At 40.2% G+C, this 24,940-nt stretch overlaps 1 protein-coding gene across 1 annotated transcript; it reads left to right on the top strand.

Annotated features, from left to right (window-relative positions):
* The first annotated feature begins 937 nt into the window (after window positions 1-937).
* Window positions 938-24,361, top strand: STAMBPL1 (STAM binding protein like 1). Its single transcript, XM_050899169.1, has 11 exons — window positions 938-1,001; window positions 12,105-12,299; window positions 13,205-13,422; window positions 14,860-14,935; window positions 16,378-16,473; window positions 17,839-18,193; window positions 18,826-18,950; window positions 19,836-19,973; window positions 20,625-20,737; window positions 22,313-22,412; window positions 24,055-24,361. The coding sequence occupies exons 2-11, from the start codon at window positions 12,216-12,218 to the stop codon at window positions 24,109-24,111; spliced, it is 1,362 nt and encodes a 453-aa protein (XP_050755126.1). The 5' UTR covers window positions 938-1,001; window positions 12,105-12,215; the 3' UTR covers window positions 24,112-24,361.
* Window positions 24,362-24,940: the final 579 nt, after the last annotated feature.

The raw sequence follows: 24,940 nt of genomic DNA, 5'->3' as shown, positions 1-24,940 counted from the left end.
GGACCACGACCTGTTGCCCCACACCACAGCCACCAGCACCAAGAGTGGTACTTCAAGGCTGGGATGCCAAGCAGCCAGAACAGCCACGCACACAACGAAATGAAGGAAGGGAAATGCCCTTACCATGCCTGGGGCTGCAGGATGAGCTAAATACAAGTATCTTAGACCACATGCGGTCTGCCTTAGGGGAGAAAGTCCCCTCCTCTCCAGCGATCCCTCTTCCCACGGCCCCATACTGACCACCACACCTTCATTTAAACCTTCCTCCTTACCCATAGACACCCTCCTCAGCAACAGTGCTAACTGTGTTTCCCCTCAGCCGCATCCGAGGTGTAGACTAGCCCAGGTGAGGCATGCTTGCCCACCGGTACCCAAGCAGGTATGGGCTGACTTAAACGATGGCTGGGCTGACGCCAGGCACGTGGGAAACGTGGAGGGGACACACGCCAGGTGAGCACGGGCCATGCTGCAGACGCCCCCCTTGGCCCCCTCCGCCCTCGCCCGCCTCCACTCACGCAAGGCACCTCCCGCGCTCGCCGCCGCCGCCGCTTCCCCTCGCCCTCCCGGGCAGCCGTTGAGGCTGCAACGGCGGCCCCGTGCGCGCGGCGGCGCCCGCGGCCGTTGGGCCGTTAGCGGCGGGCGGCGGCGGACCCCGCGGCGCAGAGCGGGCCTCGGCCACGCCGCTCGCCCCGGCGCCGCGCAGGCTCCTCCCTTCGCCCCGCACCGTAACCTGGGCCGGCTGCGGCGGCGCAAGGCGCTCGGCTCGGCTCCTCTCCGCCGCGCCGCCGGCACCTGCCGCCCCGCCCGCCGCTCCTGCGCAGGGCGCCCAGGGCACCGCGTCCCGGCGGGGCGAGGCCGGGCGGCGGAGGCCCAGGCCGCCCCGCCGCTCCTGCGCACCGCCTCCCCCCCCCCCCCCCCACTCTCCGCGGCGGGCCGGGCGCCCCTCGCTTTGTCTCCAGGAGCACCGGCCGCCGGAGCCGCTCAGGCGGATGCGAGATCCGGTAAGCAGCCGTCGCCTTCCCCGGTCTGGGGAGCGCGGGGCAGGGAGCTGGCGGGGCGCTGCCTCGCCGCCTCCATCCCGCTGCTTTGCGCCAACGGTCCCTGCGGACAGAGGGAGAAAGCGGTGGCGCCGTGCCGTGCCGTGCCGTGCCCCTTCCGGGGCCGGGGAGCGGTGGGAGCTGTGGCCGGTACGAGTTCCATCAGCTCGGCTGCCCTGGCGAATGTCCCCGGTGCTCGGTCGGTCCGGGCCGTCCCCGCCCCGGGCGTCAGGTGCCGCGATCCCAGGAGGCCTGTCGGAAATCGCCCTCCTCCAGGCAGGGCGGAACCTGATGTAGGAACAGCCTCGGGCGGGATGCGCGCCGGGGCGAGGAGGAGAGAGGGAGCAGCTCTTGGCGCGGCGCGGGCATCGTGGTGACCCTGGCAACATCTGGGTGTGCGGGGAGGCGGGGGAGCAGCGAGCCGGGGCTGGGGAGAGCTGCTGATTTCACTGCGTCTACAAAAACAGGTGATTATAGTGTGGTGGGGAGCAGAGTTCCGAACGTTATCGTGGTGCAGAGAGAAATCAAACTTATAACAGTACTCTATTTTAAAATAATTTCCATATACATGTGAAAGATTACATTCTTTTACTTTCTGTTCCGATGACAAAAAAAGAAACCGTGTTCACTGGGCATCTGTAACTCTCTCATAAGCTGTTTCTGCTCATGTACCTCATTTTGTACCTACCTCATTCTGACCTCTGTGCAATCTAAGGTGTCCCTCCAAAATGCACCAAGGAACGTAATTCGCTTCTCTCACACATGGATGCACTGTCCTGTTTCAGAAGGGTGGCAAAAAGTCTCTTCTTGGGGAATTTATCTTGGTTTGGAATTCTTTTTATTTAATATGCACATGGTTCTTAATGCTTGTCTGAAAAGTCATGGGCAGGAAAAAAACCACCTTTTACTGAGAACGGAAAGTGGTGAGATTATGAGGTCTTGGATGGACTGTAGTTCCCAGGGAGTTCGTTCCTCAGGTGAAGACCGAATTTGAGAAAGTTCTGTCTTCACAGAAGTGGGTTTTCTCCTCATTGCAGGCTGAAGTGGTTGACTGTCCAAAGCTGTGGTTAGCATATATTTGATAAATTGCCTTAGACCATCAGGTCCTGGAAAAGAGGATACAGACTCAGAACTTCATGAAATATTCCTAGGAGAACGGAGTCCAGGTTTGTTGTTGTGGATGGTGCTGAGGCAATATATTGTGTTACGCTGTAACAGCTGGATTTTCTGACGTGCTAAATGCATTTCTGCCTGGTATATTGCATGTCTAGGTGCTAAAGGTATGAATAACTAAACCAAAGGCCAGTGTTGACAAGTCCAGAGTTTCACAGATCACAGGAGAGTGTAGGAAGCATTCCTCCCAAATCCTGTATAATTCTGTAGGTGCAAATTTCAGTTATGTTTTTTTAATAGTATTTTAAATGGCTGTAAGTGCAGGGAGGCTATTTTGTAGTATTATGTTTAAAAATAGGCTTCAGTGTCTTGATCAATCCTGCAATCATGTGTGTTACAGATATTGCTATGGGGATACTGTGAAGGCATTTCTCATGTGGTTTTCTTTATGTGCATGAAGCATGCTCAAGGTCATGCCTTAAGGCATTTCCTGGAAGTTAATCACCAAGCTGAGGAAGAGTATAGCTCAAGGTGAGGGGTGTCACGAAATCTTCAACTGCTGAGGGATTGGCAAGGTGACTTATGCATGAAGACACTGAGCAAATGGTGTATAAAAATAAATATTTGGTCTCTGTTTGCTGGACTTGTATGCATAGTGGTTTTTTTCTGTTCTTATCCAACTCCTGAGATTTTATTTCTGTGTCAAAGGTTACATTTCCAGTTTGTGTTCTGAAACTTAGTTTGCTGCTATGTAATGAAAGTCTTTGTCTATATCATTTTAATAAATATTTAACGTTTAGGTTGCCATGCCAGAAAACATATTTTTTGGTCATAATTTCCATTATAGAAGTCCATGAAAGCAAATGATCTTGCTTGTACAGTTTCTGAATGATCCATGTGTAGTAGCTTAGTATTGTTGTTGCATAGGCATCCCTTTTATAAAAATCCAGCATTTTCAATCTTACACGGATGATGATACCTCATGGTAATGCTGTGAGTCAGGCACCTGCTCAGACACAACCCATTGCCTACCACTTCCTTCTGGCAGCTCTAGATGACTCACAGTTCAGCACACAACATACGGAATTGCATTAAGGAAGCTGTGGGCTCACTACATGATCAATGTAGGAAGTATCTTCCTCTTTTAGCATCTCTGAACCACTGTCAAAAGTCCTTCAGGGATGTCTAGCTCTCTCTAATCATCTGGAAAGGAGCTTGAATAGGCTGCAAAGATCATTGGACTCATCCTGAAGGGAAAAGCAAATAATTTGGAAATAGGCTCAGAGGCAGTCTGTGCATAGCTTCACTGGAATGAATAGCCTATTGGCCTGCAAGTGTATAAAATGTTAGCCACAAATCATTGTGCTCAGCTTTGATATTCTGGATAATTCAGCTGACTTTCAAGCAGCCCTGTGAACTGAGTGTGTTACAGTCAGTGCTGCTATAAAACATGCGCTTGCCATTGTCAATCTTAGCAAACTTACAAAAGAGAAATTAAATATTGTAACTATCTAAGTATCCAACTATCCAAGTATCCAACTGTATTATCTTAATATAAACATCGTACTGCAGAAACGTGCCAGATTAACTGATAGTTATTTGTACTGGTTGACCATAACTGGTAGTTATTTGTACTGGTTGACCACGCTCCATCCTGTAGGTAATGTTGCTATCAATTTTTTACCTGCACTTTGCTTACTTAACCATTAGTCTACAAAATAGTCAGAATCCATTGAACTAATGCCCCGAATTATTTTTTCTAGATTTGAGGCCACAAGACAAGCTTCATTCTTTATAGGCAATTTAATAGACTTCAGATGAACTGTGAATTTTTATGTCAGAAATGTCAATTAAATTTAATTCTCCTTTTTTTTTGTCACCTACATTATGAACTACAAGAAGTAAGACAGAATAGGGATTTGTTATCACATAGAAACAGAAATTGATTGTTGCAACTGGTTACTCACCCGATTAACAAATGTCCGTATTAGAGGTTATAGAGTCTGAAAGTGTTATAAAACTAAGTAGTAAATATTGCCAGAAAAATCATTACCTTTTATAGGAAGAACAGGAAGGTTCTTAACCCTTCTATCCTAGTGGGACTTTGCCTCTGAGAGAAATAGGGCTATGGGCAGAAAAATTTGTGAAACCTGAGGATTTGCAAGGAATCATACTTTCTTTGTTTCTTGGAAGTCTGTGAAGTGTTGCAGACCTCTGTGCTGATTTTAGCCTCTCGTTTGTTTCCCTTAGCAACACAGCTTCTTGTCTTCATGGTGGAAGTTAGTTTTATCAGTAATGTTATGTATTGCAGGTATCTCTTTTTTCAGTATTTCAGCTGAATCATCAAAGAACAAATTATATAACAACGGCTATTTCTTTTATTTCTGCCCTTTTCTGGCTTAATGTGCCCTGCTACACTAATTTTGATGGGAGATTGTTGTGGGTTTCCTAAAGGAAGGAAATGGCACTGTTTTTCTACACCACGTCTAGAACATCCTTTTAGTGGGTCACTGGAAAGATGCTGTTCTGTGTTGCATAAGTATATTTCAGTGACTGCCTAAGAAGGCTATTGCTTGTAATCCAAGACATTCTAACATTGGTGATACTTTATCCATTACGTTAAAAATGCTTTTCTGCTGGAACTGAATGGTGTTACCAAAAAAGGGAGAGGGAGGGAGGGATTGTGTTTTGTTTTGATGCAAGAAACCACAAGAGAAAGAACTGTCAGCAGTTCACAGATGCATGTTTCAATATTCAGTATTTCCAGTCTGTTTTTTCAGGACAGTCCCTTAAAAGTGACTGATATCTTTGTAGACAGAGCATATTAATAAATCTGGTGGCAAGCCATCACCTATGTGTACAGCTCAAATGCACACGGTTATGTTGTAGTAGCACAAACATACTAGACCTTCACTTCAAAATAGTCTGCATAAAAATGAATGAGAAAATAGGTGAAGGTCAGATGTTTCCTCTGTGCTCTGAAGCAATGGGAAAAGCCTGTAGGTTTTACATTCATATTCTCTGTAGGGAGTAAAAGTCAGGTTCTTGCACGTGTCATGTTGGACGTTATCTGCATATTGTAGTGGTTTATCAGAATCTTAGCAGACCCAGTAGCAATCTAATTTTATTGCTGTAGCTTCTTAGTGCAGTAATGTTTGTATCTGTTCCAAAAGGAAAACTGTCCCTAGAAAACAGTCAGTCAGTGCTATTCAAGTAGCTACATTAACTAACTGCAGTCATCCAAGTATTTGCAGGACAACTTTAGAAGTCTTCAAATAACTGTTCTAACTTTTTTAACTGTGGGAAAACAGACCCTTGTGTCACCCACATTTTCTTTAGATGAAGATAAAGCTCAGTTTTGTGATGTAAGATACAGCAGTGAGTGGTGTAACCATATAGGCAAGACTTGGGTTTGGCAGACCTGTGCATGGAGGATCTCCTCTGCACGTGATTTCTCCCTCTCAGTACCCAAGCAGGTGAAGATGCTACTGTCCGTACACCACTGACACAGTCTGCAGAGAGACCTCTGGGCAGTGTGCTGGGGGGTGGGTGGGACTGGTCCTTCACAGTAGGTGAAAAAGAGGGTGTAACCTTGACCCACTTCTAGGAGAGATGATTGTATAGCTCAGCAGCTGCCTCTGGGAGCTAGTGGAGCCTGGGAGGAGGTCTTGGCAGTGCTGTTTAAATGGAGCCATGGAGCTAAGGGGCAGTGTTAAATTATGAACTGTTACTGAGACAGGCTTTTCTATAGCCAAGCTTAGTAGCTCCTGCTATGAAGAGCAACTTCTCCATTGGAAGATGCAGGGTTCTCAGCAAGCGGCTCCTTGCGGTGCTTCTTTCCATTGAAAGGCCATTCTGTTGTTTTTGATTGACTGGGTTTTTTCTCTGCACAAAAGAATTATCTTGCCATGACATTCAGTGCTTTGTTTGTTTTTTTCCAGAAGAGACTACTTACTATACTAGCTGAATCACTTGCTGTAACGGTGAATGGTTGTTTCAAAAAATGTGTTGACAGATGAACATGCTGTTTCTTTTCGGAGAGAACCAACAGAAGGAAGTTTGCTATTTAGGCTGGTTTTTAGCATATTTTGTATCAAACCCACATGTGTGTATAAATGATTATGTGCTGTGCCAATACATGGCCTGGCATTTCAAAAAGAGCTGAATGAGTTAGGTTCCTGTCCTATTTTTCACCAAATTCACTTGAACATCCACTTCAGAGTACCAAAGTACAAGTATCTGCATTAGGGGTGACTTACTGGCTTGAAACAGTCCTTTATCTTCATCTGGCAATCACTGGATGTGCCCTATTTCAAGTTTGCTGAGACAATTTAGTTCCATTATGAGTAATTAAAAGGTGGTTTTTGCACTTGCTAATTTGGCTTTTTTAATGAGAACTGACCCCTTTATGGTTTGAGATGCATCTTTAGTCTAGGATTCTATAATCATCACACTTCCTAGTATAGCAAAACAGAATATGACTGTTTTAACTTCCCATTATAATATTAAAGTAAGCTTTTTCTTACCATGGGATGAATGCAGAACAGTGCTCTCGAGTAGGTTGTAAGAAGCGGAACTATGCTATGTTTTAGCTTCTATATTAGCAAATATTTCTAGACATACTGTAAGGATCCAGATCCCAATGAACTGAAGTGAATGATTTTGATGGGAACCACATCTGGGCTTTACTTTCGACCAAAATATCAAACAAAAGGATGAGTATTTCTGAAATAATCCACTATTAAAAAATATGCGAAGAATAAATCATTGCTAATGCCCCAAGTCCCTGTTATTCTTAACAGAACCTAAGCTTTGAATGAAAAAAGTGATTTGGAAAATTTTGCCAGTGATCTCTCTAATGCAGCTTTTTAGTAAGACCAATAGTCAAAATATTGACAAATGTTGCTGACAGCAGTGAAGTCTGTGTTATGACTAATTCCCTTGGAATTTAAAAATGTTACAAAGGGGAAACTAATGTTTCAAAGTAACTAATAACAATGTTTCAAAGTAACTAATAACAATGTTTCAAAGTAACTAAGGGTACAAAGTGGAAACTAGTGAATAAACTAATGCTTACTGAAGTTAGGCGGTTACTTGTTTATAAATCTAAAAAGCTCATTCAGCATTTAAAACCCTCTTCTGAAGAACCGAAGAAGGAAAAGCAGCCTCAAGGTGATGATAAGGAGTTGAAACTCCGTCCTCATGCTCTGCAGTCAGCTAGTTTCTGGGAGGTATCCGTACTCTTAGCTCCTCTTTGCGGCTGTGCCTTCTCCAGAAAGTTTGAGCAGTGCAACTCCCGCTGGGGTACCGCCAGTCACTGTGTGCATCCTTTGGCAGAGCATGGTCCTGCTTGGCTTCATTGTCTTTGCTGGTACAGTCATCTCTCATAGTCAGGTTATATTGGTGAAGGACATATCATACTGAATGGACATTTCAGAGCCCGTGATAGGAATGCATGAAGACTGATACAAGCTCTTTCTGCCCAGACTGTGAGCTGGCTCCACACAAGGCAATGCAAACACAAACTGCGTAACTTAAATAGTTCATACTGCACTTGAGCTAATAAGCCTTGCTGTGCAGCCATGTGTACCACCTTTCGCTATCACAGAGCACAGTTACGTAGCTTGCAAACTTAGCCGGGTCATGCCTCTCGGGCTCTGAGCACAGGCAGAGGGGCTCTTGTTTGTCCACATGCATCCGTCCTGGCAATTGTTTGAACCATGCCAGCATGCAGTGAACTGTGAGGGCATTGAAGAATTTGTGATGAATTACCATATTATACCTCTCAGAAAACTATGGGAGCTTGTGTATGCATTCTCCAGATCTTCTCATACCACCTCTGTCTTATTAGCCCACTCTTGAGGTACTTGATAGTCTTGATATACTTATTCTATCTTCATGTACTACTATTTGCATATACTTTTAAGTTAAAATTGCGCTCTCTGCTTTTCACTTCCCTGGTACTTGGTACTATGCTTGTTAGCCTGAATGGAAAGAATGACTTTCAATGCCATTTAAAATGCTGATTTTCTCACTTTGCTCTGTTTGCTGTGGCTGAAGGCCTTTGATTTAATAAAGCTGGATTTTACAAAGGATTAATGCTTAGTATAATAAGCTGGATCATATAGGAAAACAAGTGGTTTTTGAGGAGCAAATGGGATTTTGTGAGGAGTGCCATTACCAAGGAAATCACGAAAAGTTTCTTAACTCTTGAATGGATGTTAAGTTCTTATATTCTGATAATGACTCTCAGAAAATTCATCGTTAGAAAAAGCTTGATTTGCATGCTAAATGTCCAGACATTTCTTCTTAATCAAACATTACCTAAGTCCATCTAAGTTAGTTGGAGTCCCTGAAATTGTAAAGCAGAAAAATGCATCTTTACTCTTAGAATTTAGAGTACTTTACACTCTAATAGACTAAGACAGCTCCAAGCTAGCGTTGCTACTTATCCCCTGTGGTTGAGGCTGCAGTGTAGTTCACTGTATTAATATAACTGTTTTGTATATTTGAATATAATTAGTTTCAGTTACACAGAGAAGTTTGATATTTGAATTTCTCTTTGCTCTTGTAGAGTGAAATATAAGTGTATTTCCAGAAGACAAAGAGTCACTAATCAGGACTGGGCAATTCTTGTAGGCACAGTACAAGCTCTTAGACTGCATTTTCAAAGCAAGCTCATATCAGTCTAGGACAGCACTACCTTGGAAAGGGGCAAGTCAGTCTGTTTTGCTGGCTTCATGTTTCTGCTTTCTCTCTTGCATTCTGAGTTTGAGAAGGAAGTAATTAATTTTAAAAGTCCATTTGATTTTAATTTGCATCAGCTACAAATTGCCTTGAAGTCACTGATGTCAACAAAGGGGAAGTACAAAGAAGTATGGTGGGGGTGAGGGGAGCCCCTTGGCAGTATCATGGCCTTTGACCAGCTGAAGGTGCTGATTGTAAAGCTGCACCATGAGGAACATTATGGACAGAGGCATTCCAGGGAACTCGCAAACATACCTGTGGTGGTCTTTTCAGTAAAGCTTAACTTTCTGCTTTTTAATCGTTTATAATTCTGGCCAGTGTGTCCATGTGTTAAGGATAATATATTGGAGTGCAGCCATAAGACAGCCCATGTTCTTTTTAGGATTTTTTTTTTTTTTTTTTTAAATTACACTACTACCTGTAATAGCTAATATATTTGAGTCTTATTTGACATTTTTGTAAAAGTGATACAAATTCATCCTAGTAGTTCTTCTTTATTTACAGTGTCTGGTTTTTAATGTCCTCCTGAAGCCAAATTTAAAAAGTCAGTTTCCTCTTTTATTTGCAGCGATTCTTCTGCTAAGCTCTTGCACTGTTTCTTGACTTGTGCGCTCTGCAGAGCTTCTTCATCCTTTCAAAGCTCTGACACAATTTTGAGGAAGTGTGAGTTTCTGCTGTTACCAGATGTCTCCTCTTTAAAATACCTGGTATTACACTTTTTTTTTTCTTATTTTTAATACTTCTCTAGGTTAAAAAAATCACTGAAATAACTTATATTTATAACTTTAATATTCTTAGAGGCAACCAAGATGAGAAATGTTTGCAAGTAAAGGGTACCATGATGTCTCCCTGTGCCAGTTCCAAGGAGATTTTGGCTGGGGGATACCATAGGCTTCTTTAACAAAGACCTCTTTGGGAATACTGTGGCCCCCCCCGCCCCAAACCAAACCAAAACACCAATTAGTGGCTTTTGTGTTTCCTGCTTACTGCACTAACATTTTTCCACTCTCCCTACCAGCTAGGCTGAAAGGTCTTCAAGGTGTGGTAATAGTTGAAAGAAGTGTATGATCCATACCCCATGTCCTCCATAGGGAAGCATGTCAAGAGCATTCTCTTAAGTGTCCATTTCCTCACTAGATTTTGGAGAAAGTCTGTAAGGGAGAAAGTGCTTGAAAAGCAGTTTTCTTGCTCAAAAGCTGCTAACTGAAATAGGAAATCACACAGAAATACATTTCTGCACCCTTTACTTTTGAACAATATGGTTTTTGATAAATTGAATGACTAGAATATTTTGCAGTTTGTCATACTTGGATGCACACTTTAGACCAAAACCAGCCTTCCATTCAGCTATCATAGATCTCCCAGTTGCTTCTAGGTGAAATAAAAAAAAAATCCACAAGTGATGGATAAGTGAGTGAATAAATGGTTTTAAAATATATGCTTTTTAGATCTCAGATTGTTTTTTTTAAACTGTTATTCCTGAGCCACACAGAGCATACAAATGCAGAGTCTCTTATTGAAGATTTTATTTCTGCTTAGAATCTGAGCTGCAGGGTCAGAAGACTAACATGAGCTCTGTGCTGGCCAAGCTTTTAGCCCTCTCCTTTCACAGTCTACCACACCTACAGTGGTCCAGCTGAAGAGGGGTTTCAGGTGGAACTAGCCATAAGGCAGTATGTTTCTTGGGGTAGGCTAAAGCAAAAATATTGAATTATTGTGGTCCCATGGGGCCTTTCTGCAGCCTGTGAATAGGCAATAAACAGGCTCTCCTGCCAAGCTGATGATTTACACCAGAGCTCCATGTATGTAAAATTAAATTGTTTAGAGAACTGTTTCCATTAGCGCTGCAACAACAACTAATGTTGATGTCTTGGGTGTATAAGCCATGCTCCATTTTTTTTGTCACAAATTGTGCAAGCGTTTTGAATACCTTAATTTGAAAAAAGCAGGTCTTGAAATTGAATTCACAGACCTGTGACATACCTGATGATGAGAATAAAAATCTTGAAAATGGAAAACATGGGTATAAAGTCAAGCAAGAACATATTCATTGAGGTTGGGAGGTCATACGTAAAAGCAGAGTAAGATTGAATTAATAAGGTGGAAAGAGTATACCAGTAAGGGCTTTTACAAGTAAAACAGGAAGATTCTGATTATTTTAAAGAAAGTGTATTACTTAAATGAATTTAGTGTCTCCTGTAATACTTGCACTCATTGTTAAAATTAAAGACTGATCTAGTAGATACTGTTAGTTTTTGGAAAAAAATGAGTAAGACCCAAATACAGAAATCAATACTTGAGAAATGCAGCCAGCTAAAAACACATTAGGGTGGTTTTTCTCTAACCCAGAGTCCTCTGGCCTCTAGAGAGAGGTGTGCTGGGAAAATATCTTTGCTGAACCCACTCTTTATGCTTTTACAAAAGCATAAAGCATATTTATTGCAATATATAAAGTGCCTTCGACATTCAGGATCAAATTTGTTTAGATTGAGTGCACAGAAGTGAAAAACCAGATTAGGAGCTTCATTTTCATATTTCCAGTGTAATTTAAATAATTCATTTCCCTTTCAGGGGTTTGTTGGGGTCTTTTTTGCTGATGACCACAACATGTCTAAATATTTGTCTTTACTTGTTCAGAGCTGTGCAAGAAGCAATTACTATCAGTTGATTCATCAGAGTTCATTGTATTTTGAGTGTTGTTGAAGTCAGCAAGCTGTGCAGGTGGAACAAGTGGTGCTTGAAATATTTTCTCTGCTTTATATTACTGATATGAGTTTGTGTGCTAAGTTTTATTTTTAATTGTAGGCTTAGCAGGAAAAAAGATGCCAGATTCACCCTGTTTATAAATATGTTTGTCAAAACATATGCTCAAGCAAACACAGATTCTGTGATTAGTCTTTGACCTTTGAGTTTTTCACTTAATGCTTGAAAGTTGGGGTTTTTGAACTTGCTGTAAAAATTTTAAAAATAATTTGTTATATTGTGTTCTAATCCACTGCCATAACATTAGAACAGTTCAGCTAGTCCACAACTGTCCTGTAAGACCCCATGCATTCCCATTTTAAATTCTAGATGCCTGGTAAATTTTAGATTACTATTAAATATGTAAGTACTGTGATACCGAAGTAATGAGTGGGTGCAGGCGTGCAAACTTACATGACGTTTGAATGTATTTCTAATCTGAATGACTTGTCTTTTTTTTCCCAGCACACAAGCACAATCAACGTATCTATGTTCAAGTTTCCCTTGGGCTAATAAACCCTGAGACAGCTGGCTGCAAATATTGAGCGCTGGAGTGATACTGCCCTTTGCAGTCAGATGGAGACTTTGGAGGAAAAGAGCAGTCTCCTTGGTTTGCAGACAGACAACAACATGGAACAACCATTCACTGTCAGCTCGTTGGTATGTATTACAAAGAAATGCTTTAATGGCTGAGCACCCTCCCTTTCAAATAGGAAACAATTCAAGAGAGCTGTTTGGCAGTGTTGGCTGTCAGCTCCAAGGGTCTCTTCCTGCATGCTGCCAGTTCCTCCCATGTTCTGCCTGATGGTTTGGTTGGACTTTATTTTATTTCTATATATGTGGTTTTAGCTTGTTTCAGTGATCAGGCTTTTAAGAAGTTGAAGTGAACATTTTGAATAAAAAGAGTAAAAATTTTCACCAAAGTAAGAGGAAACAACTTGCAGTAGCCAATTATTTAGCCACTTAACAGGAAGGTAATGAATATAATAAGCAGCTATGCTGCTTCTTCAGTAGAGTTAGTTCTAACTTCTTAGGCTTTAACTGCCTCGTTTGAAACTGGAAATGAACATTTGAAGTGAACTGTTGACTGACCAGGGGAACTTACTGCTCTTTGTTAGCTGAACTATACCCAGCAGTCATACCCTATACATCATGTAATAGGAGTCTGAGTATTCAGGCCCTCCATCAAATTATTTCAATAACTTAAGGCAGAACCTTGTAGAATTTCATGTGTGGGGGATTCTAAAGAGGACACGCTTTGCGTTGCCTTTGATCATCTCTACAGGGGTTTACTTAATTTTATCTTTTTTTTTTTCCTGGGATTTTTTGTAGTTTGAAGATTTGAGGAGGTGGATAAGATCACTTTTTATTTGTAATTGCAATCACAATTTATTTGCAATTGAGAAACATGCTGGAATGTTTCAACTGTGGCTAGAGGTGGGGAAACCAATGCCTATTTTGAGAAAAAAGCTGAAGATTTCCCTTGAGTTTCTTGAATGACATCACTTACTGAAAGTGAAACATAATATCTGGTTCTCTTTGCTAATCTCTCTGTTCTTTTTCAGAAAAAGCTAGTAGCTATTCCTGACCATACAGACATCTCTGTGACCCCAGAAGAGAGAGTACGTGCCTTAAGCAAACTTGGCAGCAATATCACAATCAACGAAGATATCACTCCACGTCGTTACTTTAGATCTGGAGTAGAGATGGAGCGAATGGCATCAGTATATATGGAGGAGGGAAACCTGGAGAATGCTTTTGTTTTTTATAATAAGTTCATAACGTAAGAAACCATTTGAAGTCATTACAGCTTATAATTCTGAGTAAACTGAAATGAAGAGTTGCAGTGAAAACAGGGCACCCCTTTAGATTAGGAGAAAAATGTTTAGTGTGTTTGTGCAGAATAGCTTTGTTCTCTAGAGATCTTTACTCTAACCACAGGCTTTGTTATAATTTCCTCTCAACTGTTAGTATGGTAGTCCTATCCATCTACTAACTACCAGGTGTGAACTAACCTAATATGCAGCGGTTTAAGTTTACCGTACCAGGCTATACTACGAGCACTGTTTCCCATAGACTGGTCTGTATCTATCAGCATGTTGGTTAAATACGGTGCATGGCTTAAAAAGCAATGTTTGGATAAGATTTCTGAGCCTTTAATAGTTACACCCTATGAGCTTCTGCCGATCTTAAAGATGGTAGGATTGCACAGCACTTAAAAAAACATGAAAAAATGGCTTTTTGCCTCTCTTTACTTTTCTTCCCCAAAAGGATTAAGTATAATTTATTGCTTCTTACAGGAGTGAATGCAAAATCCACACAATATGTTGTGTGATTATTCTCTGCACCCAAAAAAACCAAATCCGGACAGCTTTCATTACAACTTTCAAAATAGCCAGCTGAAAAAGATATCAGTGGCAGATTTAAACTTTTTAACTAGCTAGTTTTGCTGTAGGATTGATTGGTTTGTTTTCTTACTTCTGAAAGGTTGGGGGGGGGGGTTTATATGCATATTTTAACATTTTTCTGATAGGAGAACTCCTTTGCCCCCCCCCCCCCCCCCCATTTTCTTCATACTCTGAAAACTAGACCAAATCTTTCTTTCTCCACTTAATTTTAAATGTATGTGTTGCTATAAAAAGAGGGTCTGGAGGTGAGCATTGCAGAAATTGCTGAAAGAATGATAGCAGCCATGTATTCCAAACTGTTTTGCTGCTGAGTTTTGCCATAATTTAGGTGTCTGGGTACGTTAATAATACTGCAGTTAGCTGTGCAGCTTGGTCTGGTAAAAATAACTGCTTTAATGGTAGTCAGTGGTGCATTCTGGACTTCCCACTTAAGATTCAGCATTTCAGCTAAGGACAGATAAAGACAGTAGAAATAGGATTTATTAACACTGGCTAGGGTGGAGGGTGCTTTTGAGGGCCATTTTTAGGTGCTGGCTGCTAGTTAGTCCTCTTTTTAACCCAACCCACTACTAATGAAAACCAAAATATATTCAGATGTAGAAAATAATCTCCTGTCATTACCCTATGTGTCCCATACAAGTCTATACAAGAATTTAAGTGTTAAGTTTAAACAACTGTGTAGAAACCTGCTCCAAGTCATCTGGAATTCAGTGTTTAACACTTATGTGAAACTGATTTTTCTGCCAACATAAAAGCTATTGTGGATATTCCTCTGGCTACTGAGGCAAACACATGCATGTTTAATTCTCTAGATTGTTTGTAGAAAAGCTGCCCAGTCACCGAGACTATCACCAATGTGCAGTACCAGAAAAACAAGATATTATTAAGGTAGGGTTATGGTTTCCTGGCCTTTAAGAAGTGTTTCCCCCAGAATCTCTCCATTCTTTCCCAGAACTGCTTTTCTCCCAGTGCACACATAAGCCCACGGCAGCCACCACAGCTTGAATTTCTGATACCTTTCTCTACTAGTCATTCATGTTTTATTTTGGTTTAATCACTTGATCATTACTGGAAATTAAATTATCATTCTAAAAGGTGAACAAGAACGGTCTCTGAATAAGTTGGTAGATTGTTGGAAACCCAGGTACATCTGTTTCTGAAAGTTTACATATTAAAAATACACTAATTTTAACAGTACTTAAAGTTTGATTCTGGTCCCAATTATGTGAGTGGATAATGGTCCAAACTGACTATTGCAGACAGAGGGAAAGAGGGGTGTGGGGCATTACTGGTGTCTGTGCAGTATTTACTTACCCTGCTAAATAATCAAAGTATATTTTTGCTTTCTTTATTACCAAATATGTATTTGCTTAGTTTTTACCAGTTTTTTTTCCTCCATTTTTATACAAAATAGTTTTACTTCCCCCCTCCCCCCCCCCCAAGAGAAATTTCAAATACAGCCTTATACTGAGCTTAAAACATCTGGAATTGCCCAATGAGAATTGTTAGAATAAGTATGAGTGTCTCTTGCTTCATGCTGCCATATTTGCATGCCTTCTCTACTGTTAAAGCTGAATAATGTTATATTCAAAGCCAAAATGCTTCGTGCCAATTTTTTTACTGTGGACCACAATCTAGGAAAACATCCCTGTTGAGAAAGAGCATCTAACATGCTCCCTCCTATGGCACTCAGTAGGATTAAGCACATGGTCTCTTTCCCTCCCTTGCCTACAGCCTCTAAATTATTTTGTAGTAGCCTCTGCATCAGTAGAAAACATTGGGCATTGTTTTTGTTTTACAAACAAAATTGTTTTGTCTGCTGGGGCTGTCACAGGAAGCTACAGATATAGCTATCTCTGCAAATAAACATTTTTTTTCCCACCTGGAAATGGGCATATTCATTCATATTTCTGTCCAGGGAGTCCCAGAGAAAAAGGTGATGATCCTACCTGAAACATTGAAAGTTGGAAGGCTTTTTTTATAACCTACACCTACAACAAAAATGTTAGTCATCACACACCTATTAAACAGAACAGAGATAATAGATTGCTAGAAAAAGGACTAATCTTTCCTTGAGATAAGAAGTAGTCATGTCACACCTTTCACTGACATAAATTAATATAGCTTTATTGAAATCAGTGTACTATAGAAGTTTCATAAGCTGATGATTTAGTGTGTATTTCTTCCTTTCTTTCCTGGGAGAAGAGCAGTGTTTTTTTCTATTTTGTATTTTTTTAAATCTGTATTACAGCTGAGTTTGTTTTCCAGGTGGTTCTTTTAAAAAGTGAAAAGTAAACTTATCTATCTTTCTCCCCCATCCCACCCTAAAGAAATTGAAGGAGGTTGCATTTCCACGGACAGATGAATTGAAGAGAGATCTTTTAAAAAAATATAACTTAGAATATCAAGAATACATGCAAAACGAAGTAAGTTTTATATGATTATTAAATCATTATTGGTATGAATAGTTTTCTGTCATATAAAACTTCTTAAAAATTAAGCAGTAAAATGCCAGTTCTACAAGAACCTACTCACTCATTTCACGGGCTGCTTAGAATGACTTTTCAGTTCTCAGAATCTAATCCGTTGGTCATTTGACAATAAGTAATACAAGTGTGTGCTTGGAAATAAAGGTACGGTGATATTTACTTAATAACTGTCTACAAATATCCGAATAGGTCTTCGGTACACTCTGATTCTGTTTTATAAAGAGGATACTGTTGATATACTTACATAAGTATGTGGAAAAAGTCCCTTGGCTCCGAATGTGCTCAAGTTTGAATTGATCCTGTTTGATTCTTTAAGTGACTGTAAATACTTGCATCTTGTCTATTGAAGTCACTGAAAAGAGGATCTGTAGTTTAAAAACCCATCTTGGAAAGAGCGTCTGAGAAAAAACATGTTTTTCTTTCCTTCCCTTAAAACTGACCTAGGGAATTATGAAAAAATCCCAACCAAAACAAACACCAAAACCCAAAACACCCAACACCCCATATTCCTGTCACCACTTGGTTTGAGGTTTTCTTTCTTGCTCCATTTTGTTCATGACATTTAAGAAATGACTTTGCTCTGTTTTTTTCATTTGCTCCTGAGGATGCTTGATGCTCTGCTTTACCAGGGAGCAGGAAGGGCTGTTGAAACCTGAAGCTTCCCTTGCAGTTTGTGGAACAGCAGGTGCCTTGGGGGCAAGGGGGCACAGACCAGAGCAGAGAACGCACCTAATGTGTCTGAGGCTGGGGAGGCTATGCACCAAAGCCAGGTTAAGCGACCCAGGGAAAGCTGAGGAAAGAAAGTAGCAGGAGAAAGTTGACCAACCTATCCAAACAGCAGTGACAAGCAACGAAACCAGATAACAAAATGGATTATGAAATCTCCCCAGAAAACCCATGTGCTCATGGATCTCTTGTTGCATTGAAAATTTTAAGGGCTTACACTTGTGTCTACTCTCTTTACCATCACTGTTCTGAAAAGTCTTTTTCTAATGATTTTATTATAATGGGCAAATGAGGCCAGTGCTATCACTACTGAAGTAAAAACACAAAGCACCACAGGTATGCAGATTGGAAGCTTTGTGTTAGTAATTCCTTACTTACTGTATTTCCTTCCTTTCATATCATACTACTTTTGGGGATATAGTTGTATTTGCCAGTTCAGCAAACATGTTCCAAAAGACTTAAACTATCAAATCCTGTCATTAAAAATTTATTAAACAATTAGATTGCTTCTTTCCCTTCATTTTTTGTAGCTTTTTTTAGTGTTCTGAGAAAGTCACTATTTTGCATATGTTTCAGAACAAATGTAAAACTGAATTTCTGAAGAAACTAGAGCATCAGAAGCTAATAGAGGCAGAGAAGAAACGAATCGCACATATGCGGCAGCAGCAGCTTGAATCAGAACAGTTTCAATTCTTTGAGGATCAACTTAAGAAGCAAGAACTAGCTCGAGATCAGAAAATCAAAGAGAGCATAGTTATGTCTGAACAGATAGATGGAAGTATGCTATCTTGTATTTCTGTACCGGAGAACGGTTCCTTATCTACTGCACTGCTTGAGAAAAAGGAGAGGAGCGGCACATCTGGCTGCACTGGACATTCGCCTCCAGTAAACCGGATCTTAAAGCCAGCGGCTACTTTAAGTGCTGTTCAGAGTAAGTGCAGAGATCTTTTTTTTTCCTTTTTTATTTTATCTGCCTCCTTGCTGCTTATAGCAGTCCACATATTGCATATGCATATGTACTTATTCACCGTGAGGATGTCCATAGTGAAATAAGCATGAACAGCTTGATGTACACACAACAGTTCCATGTAGTTTCTTCATTTTAAGAGAGGAGATTAGTTGCACAGTTTCACATTTTCCAGTTGAGTACCAATAGATGGATCTAGAGATTGAGCCTTAGTGTTCCTGTGGAATGAAGTCTGAATCTTGCCGTGGACTTCAAGGGGACAGAAGCAGAACCTGCAGTGGTTCACCCTGGAAAGCCCTGGCCTGGGAGATGGTATCAGCTCACTGTCACCTCAGGGGCAGGCTAGTGAGCATATCTTATGGGCTGGTGACCTTAATTTAGGATGAAGTGCTTGTGCTATAGATTTATTCTCATTAGAAATCTGTGATGTGGTAAGTATAATTCTTTCACTTCTAATAATTTCCTGTAACTGTGTATATTTCCTAACTTTATGGAACCTCACCGTGTAAGTTGCAAATGTCTTTTTACCTCTCTCTCCTTTTTTTTGTTTGGTTTTTTTTTATTTGGGTTTTTTTTTGTTGTTTTTTTTTTGTTAGCTCAATTGGCCGAAGCACTCAGAGGCGTCATTTTGCCCAGGGATCTCTGTCACAAATTTCTGCTGCTAGCAGAGGCAAATACAGTAAGAGGAATAGAGACATGTGGAATTCTCTGTGGAAAACTGGTACAGTTTAACCGTCACATTTGTATGGGGAAGACATATTTGATAGTGCTGTATTTTCCTGTAATGTATCAATTTCAGAGCAAAAGCAGATCTAAATGATTAGTCTTTAATGTAATTAACTTCATATTATAACCTGAGTGGTCACTTCGGCAGTGTGGGCTTGCCTTATTGGGGAAACATCTGATCAAAGTACACTGCTGTTGTTATAAAATGTAGCAAATTTTTCAGCATGCTGTACAATACAGGCTATTTCGAGTACTTTCTCTGGCATTCATCTAAGGTAAGTGAGGTTTAGTTACAGGACAATGAAATATAAAGACTGTTAGAATCTACTGGAGTCATCAAATTCATAATGGCACAACAAAAAAGAAGAAGAAAATCCCCCCATCAAGCTGTAGAACATCTGATTTTCAGGCTGGTTTTTTCCTTTGACCTAGATAACACTTAATGTCCTTTCAGAGCAGGGAAAGATGTCATGGCTGATGCTGGCATACAAAGAATTTTAATGATGTCCATCTGTATTTGAATTGTATAAAGAGAAAGAATAGCAAGAGTAGTGATGTTCCAAGTTTCACAGAAAATAATTGTAGTATTCTCAAACCTCTTTTTTCATGTTTTTAATTATTTTAAAGGACAACCTTTTCACACTGGTCTCTGAGAACATTTCAATACAACAATCTTGTGTTGTTACTAATAATACCCTGTATGTTTTCATGATAAAATGCTAAGGCATATTTTCAGGTGCAGTAAGTCAGTATAGCTGCACTGGAATCAGTGGAGCTATACTGCTTTGTTTTAGCTGAGAGGCTGACATCTTTCAGATTCTGATTCAGCATTTATTCATTAGTTCATTTGTTCCACTCTAAGTCAATGTTTGTTTTACAGACACATAATGAATTTACTATAACCCATGTAATAGTGCCAAAGCAATCTGCAGGACCAGACTACTGCGACATGGAGAACGTGGAAGAATTATTTGGTATTCAGGATCAGTATGATCTCCTCACTTTGGGTTGGATCCATGTATGTATGACTCATAGATTCTGGCTTTTTTCTATCAGCTCTGCATACTATGTGAAAAAAAACCCTGGAAATAACAAACTAAAGAAATAACCGGAATAATCCAAATTAATTTGCTCACTTAATTCTAATTGTAGTGATGTAAATAAGCACTAATGTTCTCCACAGATGAGTATTTCTTAATGCAGTTGAGGCATCCTGTTGACACAATGGGCCTGCTTTTGCCAGTACAACTTTTGTTTATGTTGATTTAGGGGTATTTTATTACTTTCTAATGCCATTTGTTTTTCTACTGTATTCAAAATTCGGGGAGAAGGGTATTGTGTTGTTTAAACTTTATATTAATTTCACTCTTAGGGATTTTGGACAATCAAGTCATTTCCCTTTGTCTTGTGCTTCTTCATTCCATCTTTTTCCCCCCACGATCAGAAAATTGCTTGTACATCTGGTTGTGAATGTGCCTCCATAAACCTCGTACAGAAAAGCCACCCTAACAATGTAGAATCTGGGTTAATAGGAACTTAAGAAACCAACCTGGGGAAGTACTGATGCTTTCACTTGTTACAAATTATTGTTCCTTCTTGAATGTATGTATGTCGACCTTGATTTGTAAGAAATATTTCATGATGTTGAGTTTTCTCTTTCTTTTTGTAGACACATCCAACACAAACTGCATTCTTATCCAGTGTTGATCTTCATACTCATTGTTCTTATCAGCTAATGTTGCCAGAGGCCATTGCAATTGTTTGTTCACCAAAGCATAATGAGTGAGTTCTGATTTTTCTAAGTAATATTTAGATATTTTCCCCTGCTCCTTATCGTAAAATTTGATCAAATGCAAACAGCACGTCAACAGGGATGAAGGGCAGGAATATTGTATTGTGGGGTTTTTTTTCTTTAAGTTGTTTAGGCTTGCATTCTAGTCAGTCTCTATTCACAGTATTGTTTCTAGCTTCTCTCTCCTCCTCCCTTCCCAGCCCCAGGTTTTAAATTTTATTTATTTTTATACTCGGCTCAACCGAGTAGTAATGACAGGAGCTGTTCTTCTGGAGACCTCATTGCCAGTGCCCTACCACAGACCTGTCTTCACTCTGTCTGATGAAGGAAGTGGAGGGGTTAGACGTATTTCTCTAGGATGATATGAAAATTGCAGCTTGGGGAGTAGAGGGATAAAGATAACTTCCTTGATAATAAGGTCCTATTTTTATATTTCATAAAATACAAACAATAAGTATCTAGAAAAACCTGGAACTGTGTAAGTATTAATGTGAAAGTTTATAATGGAACAGGTTGCCCAGAGAGGGTGTCAAGTCTACATCCTTGGAGATACTCAAAACCTGACTGGATATGGTCCTGGGCAACCTGCTCAAGGTGATTCTGCTGGAGCAGGGGGGTTGGAGTAGACAATCTTCAGAGGTTCCTTCCAACCTCAACAATTTTGTGATTCTGCTTTGGTGTGCTTGGTGTTTCAAGGCCCCAGGGCTAACGCCATTGTTTAGACTGTGCGTTTCTTCAGCCTTTCTTTCTGGCCGTCCGCCTCTGTAGATGACTTCTATGAATCCCATTCTGGTCGCCTAACTTCCTAGATAGGCCATTCAGGTAGCAGAGCTGTAAATACAGACTGAGTGGCAAGTGCAAAAGCACTAGGCTTTGTAACCCAGAGCACGTCTGCATACTTTTCCAAATCTCTGGTCTTCCAAACTTCTGTCATAGTTTATGCTGATACCCTGTAACCAACTCTAACCTGTTACTCCTATCTGTAACATTTATTAATCATGTGCTGTCCTGTAGTTATTAGGTATTAATGTTCTTTACAGAAGGGTGGGGTTTCTAACGTTTTATTCAATACTCAGTGTTTGATCATACATATGCAGCAGTGCATTTTCTAGTGCGTTGTATTACTTGATTACCTAAAAGAGTGGGGAGGATGTACACTCTCACTAGTCATTTACACAGCTAGCTTAAAGGCTGTTCGCTTATAAGTTGCCCCTCTAGAGTTCAGTGAGTGAAATGCAATCCAAAACACCTAAGTTTCTGGTTTGTATCTGTTCCTGTATGAACTAGTCTTGGCCCTTAGTAGGCTAACCTGCCTAATGGGAATAGCACCCAGTACTGTGATTTTTTTTCTCCCCTTCCCCTCATCATCTCTTCCTTTACAGGAATACAACTCCTCTTGATTTCAAGTACCTTTAAGAATCCAACTCAGCCTTGGCTCCCGTGTATCAAAGGTCACTGAGTACCATTCTGTTGTCCTTATGTTAAGCTAAGCAATTTATATGTGAAACCTTGGACTTGTATTATGGGAGCAGTATGTAACAGGAGTTTCATCTTTTGCTTTCCAGCACCGGCATCTTCAGACTTACTAATGCTGGCATGCTAGAAGTTTCTGCTTGTAAAAAGAAGGGATTCCATCCACATACAAAGGACCCTAGGTTATTTAATGTAAGTATATAATCCAATATGGTTTTGACTATTCAAATTCTTGCCCATGGTTCTGCTGCAAGCAGAAATTGTATGTGCTTCAGATTAGATTTCTTTATAATTTTTCCTCCATTTTAGTAATTCATTACCCTTACTTCACTGACCAAGGTAGACATCAGGATTCTACTTAAGCAGTCAATAGCACCCATGAGAAGAGTGTTACACACTGCTATTCAAATGGTGGCTAACTAGGGCAATTACCATCAGTCACCACTTCTACCTGCGTTCAGAAGAAGCAAAAGCCACAAACGGGAGTTATTCCTGAGCTCTTCAGTTTTTAAACAAAGAATTCAGTTCATCTCCCCAACTGTAGTGTCCCAACAGAACATCCCAGCTGCTAAAAAGTGCAGCTATGAGTAGATTAAACCCCATTTCCTTCATTGCCCATAATTTTCCCCTGTCTTCTCATAAGCCTTTCTCAGTAACTACCATATCTTTTGACGTTTTAATAGCATAGTATGCTATATGTATGGCTGAATAGTATAATCAGTCAGAATTATCAGAAATGTCACTGTTATCTGGAAGACAACAACCTTTACCTTTGAATAATTAAGATTTTTTTTTTTAAATGGGGCTAACTTCAAATACAGAGAATCTCATATAGCGCAAAATAAAATGATCAAATGCAGAGAAGTAATGCTGAAAGACATTGGCAATTACTACTTTGTTGTAGGACTCTTAGAATGTCAGTATTACTCCTTAAAAGAAAGAGAGGTTGGGGTTCTTTGTTTTGTTTTGTTCAGTTCTTTTATCATTGACTGTAGGGATAACGAGAAGGTAGTCCAGCTCTGAAATATTTTGAGACTTTTGTTCCAGATGGGCTCTTTTCAGTGGTCCTTTACAGACTTAGTTCATCAATGAAGGTACTGGTCACTTGACCTCGTTTATAATCATTAGACACACTGCTGGTATTGCATATCAAACACAAATATCCTTTCAAGTGCAATCCCCAAAACACGTTGGTCTTCCAACAAAAACAGTAAGATCACAGCCTCATTTCCTGGAGGAACAATATCAGCAGTGATAATACAGGAAGCTTCAAGAAACCTGACTAAACCAATCCTAATATGCATCTGGTTTTTGGTAAAAACTCTTCTCCACAAACCCAGTACAAGCTGTTACTTAGTCATGACTGTGACTAAAGACACAGTCTAGTTCTAAATGCTTAAAAAAAATCCATCATGTGGGCAGACACATCTGAAGCCACTGCAGGAAGAGAACAGAGTTCACGCTTTCCTTGCTGCTGTCCCCCATGCACCTGTTCTAATGCAGGACACACCACCTTCCTTCTCCATTTCAGGTATCCCATGCTGTGATACATAAAGGATAGCACAGAACTATAATCTGTTTCACAGGCTAAGCAGTAAACAATATCCTCTTTAGAAATTTGTTTCTGATTGGATGGTGTAGTCCTTGCTTTATTCAGCAGTCTACGTATGACAGTCAAATTTGCCTGTGAACAGGCACAGTGACAGCTACAATCAAAGCTGGATAGATAGGTACAGTAGTAAGCAGGCTCAGAAAATTAAAAGGAAACAATAGCCCTCATATGCTGTTTTATTGAAACTGATTTCTCTGAGTAATGGGTTGACTTCTTCTGCAGCCATGTACCCATGTGGTCGGGAAAGACATAAAGATAATTGTGCTGGATCTGAGGTGATACGGATGGATGATAGTGATGTTACTATACAAATGGCCAAAACAGAAAAATGGATTCCTGTTTTTCCTACATTTTCAGAAATGACTTTTATATTTATACATTTTAGATTGAATTGTTTGATATTTATTGCTGTAGCCTGTTTTGGAGTTATTTTGTTGCTCTGTCAAGATGGAGTTCAGTGGCATTACCCCTGAATCTGTAAACAAATCTCACCTATAAAACACAACAATAAAATGAACTTCAAACAACAGTAACTGTTGAAATAAGTAATGTTTCTTTTGTCACTTGTTGGCATTAATTGCTTTCTGAGAATTAGAGATTTTTAACAGTAGTTGGCTTTTTGTGACTTCCAGCTATGTACATCTCTTCACTGCTTCAGTGAATTTACATTATATGTAGTAGAGGCAAATACATCAGTTTGGGTGATTTTTTTTTCATCCTTTTCCCCATTCCATCCTTGTATAGCTCAAGTTTTGGCTAAGTTATTAAGCAGAAAACACTTCAGAAAACACAAGTCCTTTACCTGAGAGCTGACCCTCATCACATCTTGGAATAGCAGAGATGCATCAGAGTCCCTTGGAGAAATGTGTCTTCCCCAGCAACCCTCCAGTAGAAACTTTTATTTGAAATCAAGTTCCTAGCCTGAAAGGGATTCCCTGGATCTATCTAGAGTTAGATAAAAAGATCCGGATAGAATTAGAAGGAAGAACGATACAAAGTTATTTGCTCTTACAAGAGTTTATTTAGTATCTGTTCCAAGAACCTAGATGACCTATACTTTAAATAGTAAGGTTAGTACAAAAAAGTTTGGAACATGTGCTAACAGTCA

Source organism: Gymnogyps californianus, chromosome 6 (genome assembly GCF_018139145.2).
Source record: "Gymnogyps californianus isolate 813 chromosome 6, ASM1813914v2, whole genome shotgun sequence".
NCBI classification, from domain to species: Eukaryota; Metazoa; Chordata; class Aves; order Accipitriformes; family Cathartidae; genus Gymnogyps; species Gymnogyps californianus.
The sequence above is the reverse complement of the archived record's forward strand: the minus strand, read 5'-3'. Positions and strand labels throughout refer to the sequence as shown.

What these genes read in the sequence shown, in the direction of transcription:
- STAMBPL1 (XM_050899169.1), top strand. Translation starts at nt 12,216, where the DNA reads ATGGAGACTTTGGAGGAAAAGAGCAGTCTCCTTGGTTTGCAGACAGAC. An exon ending in CATTCACTGTCAGCTCGTTG is followed by an intron (nt 12,300 to 13,204) that starts GTATGTATTACA and finishes GTTCTTTTTCAG; the next exon opens with AAAAAGCTAGTAGCTATTCC. An exon ending in GAATTCTCTGTGGAAAACTG is followed by an intron (nt 18,951 to 19,835) that starts GTACAGTTTAAC and finishes TTTGTTTTACAG; the next exon opens with ACACATAATGAATTTACTAT.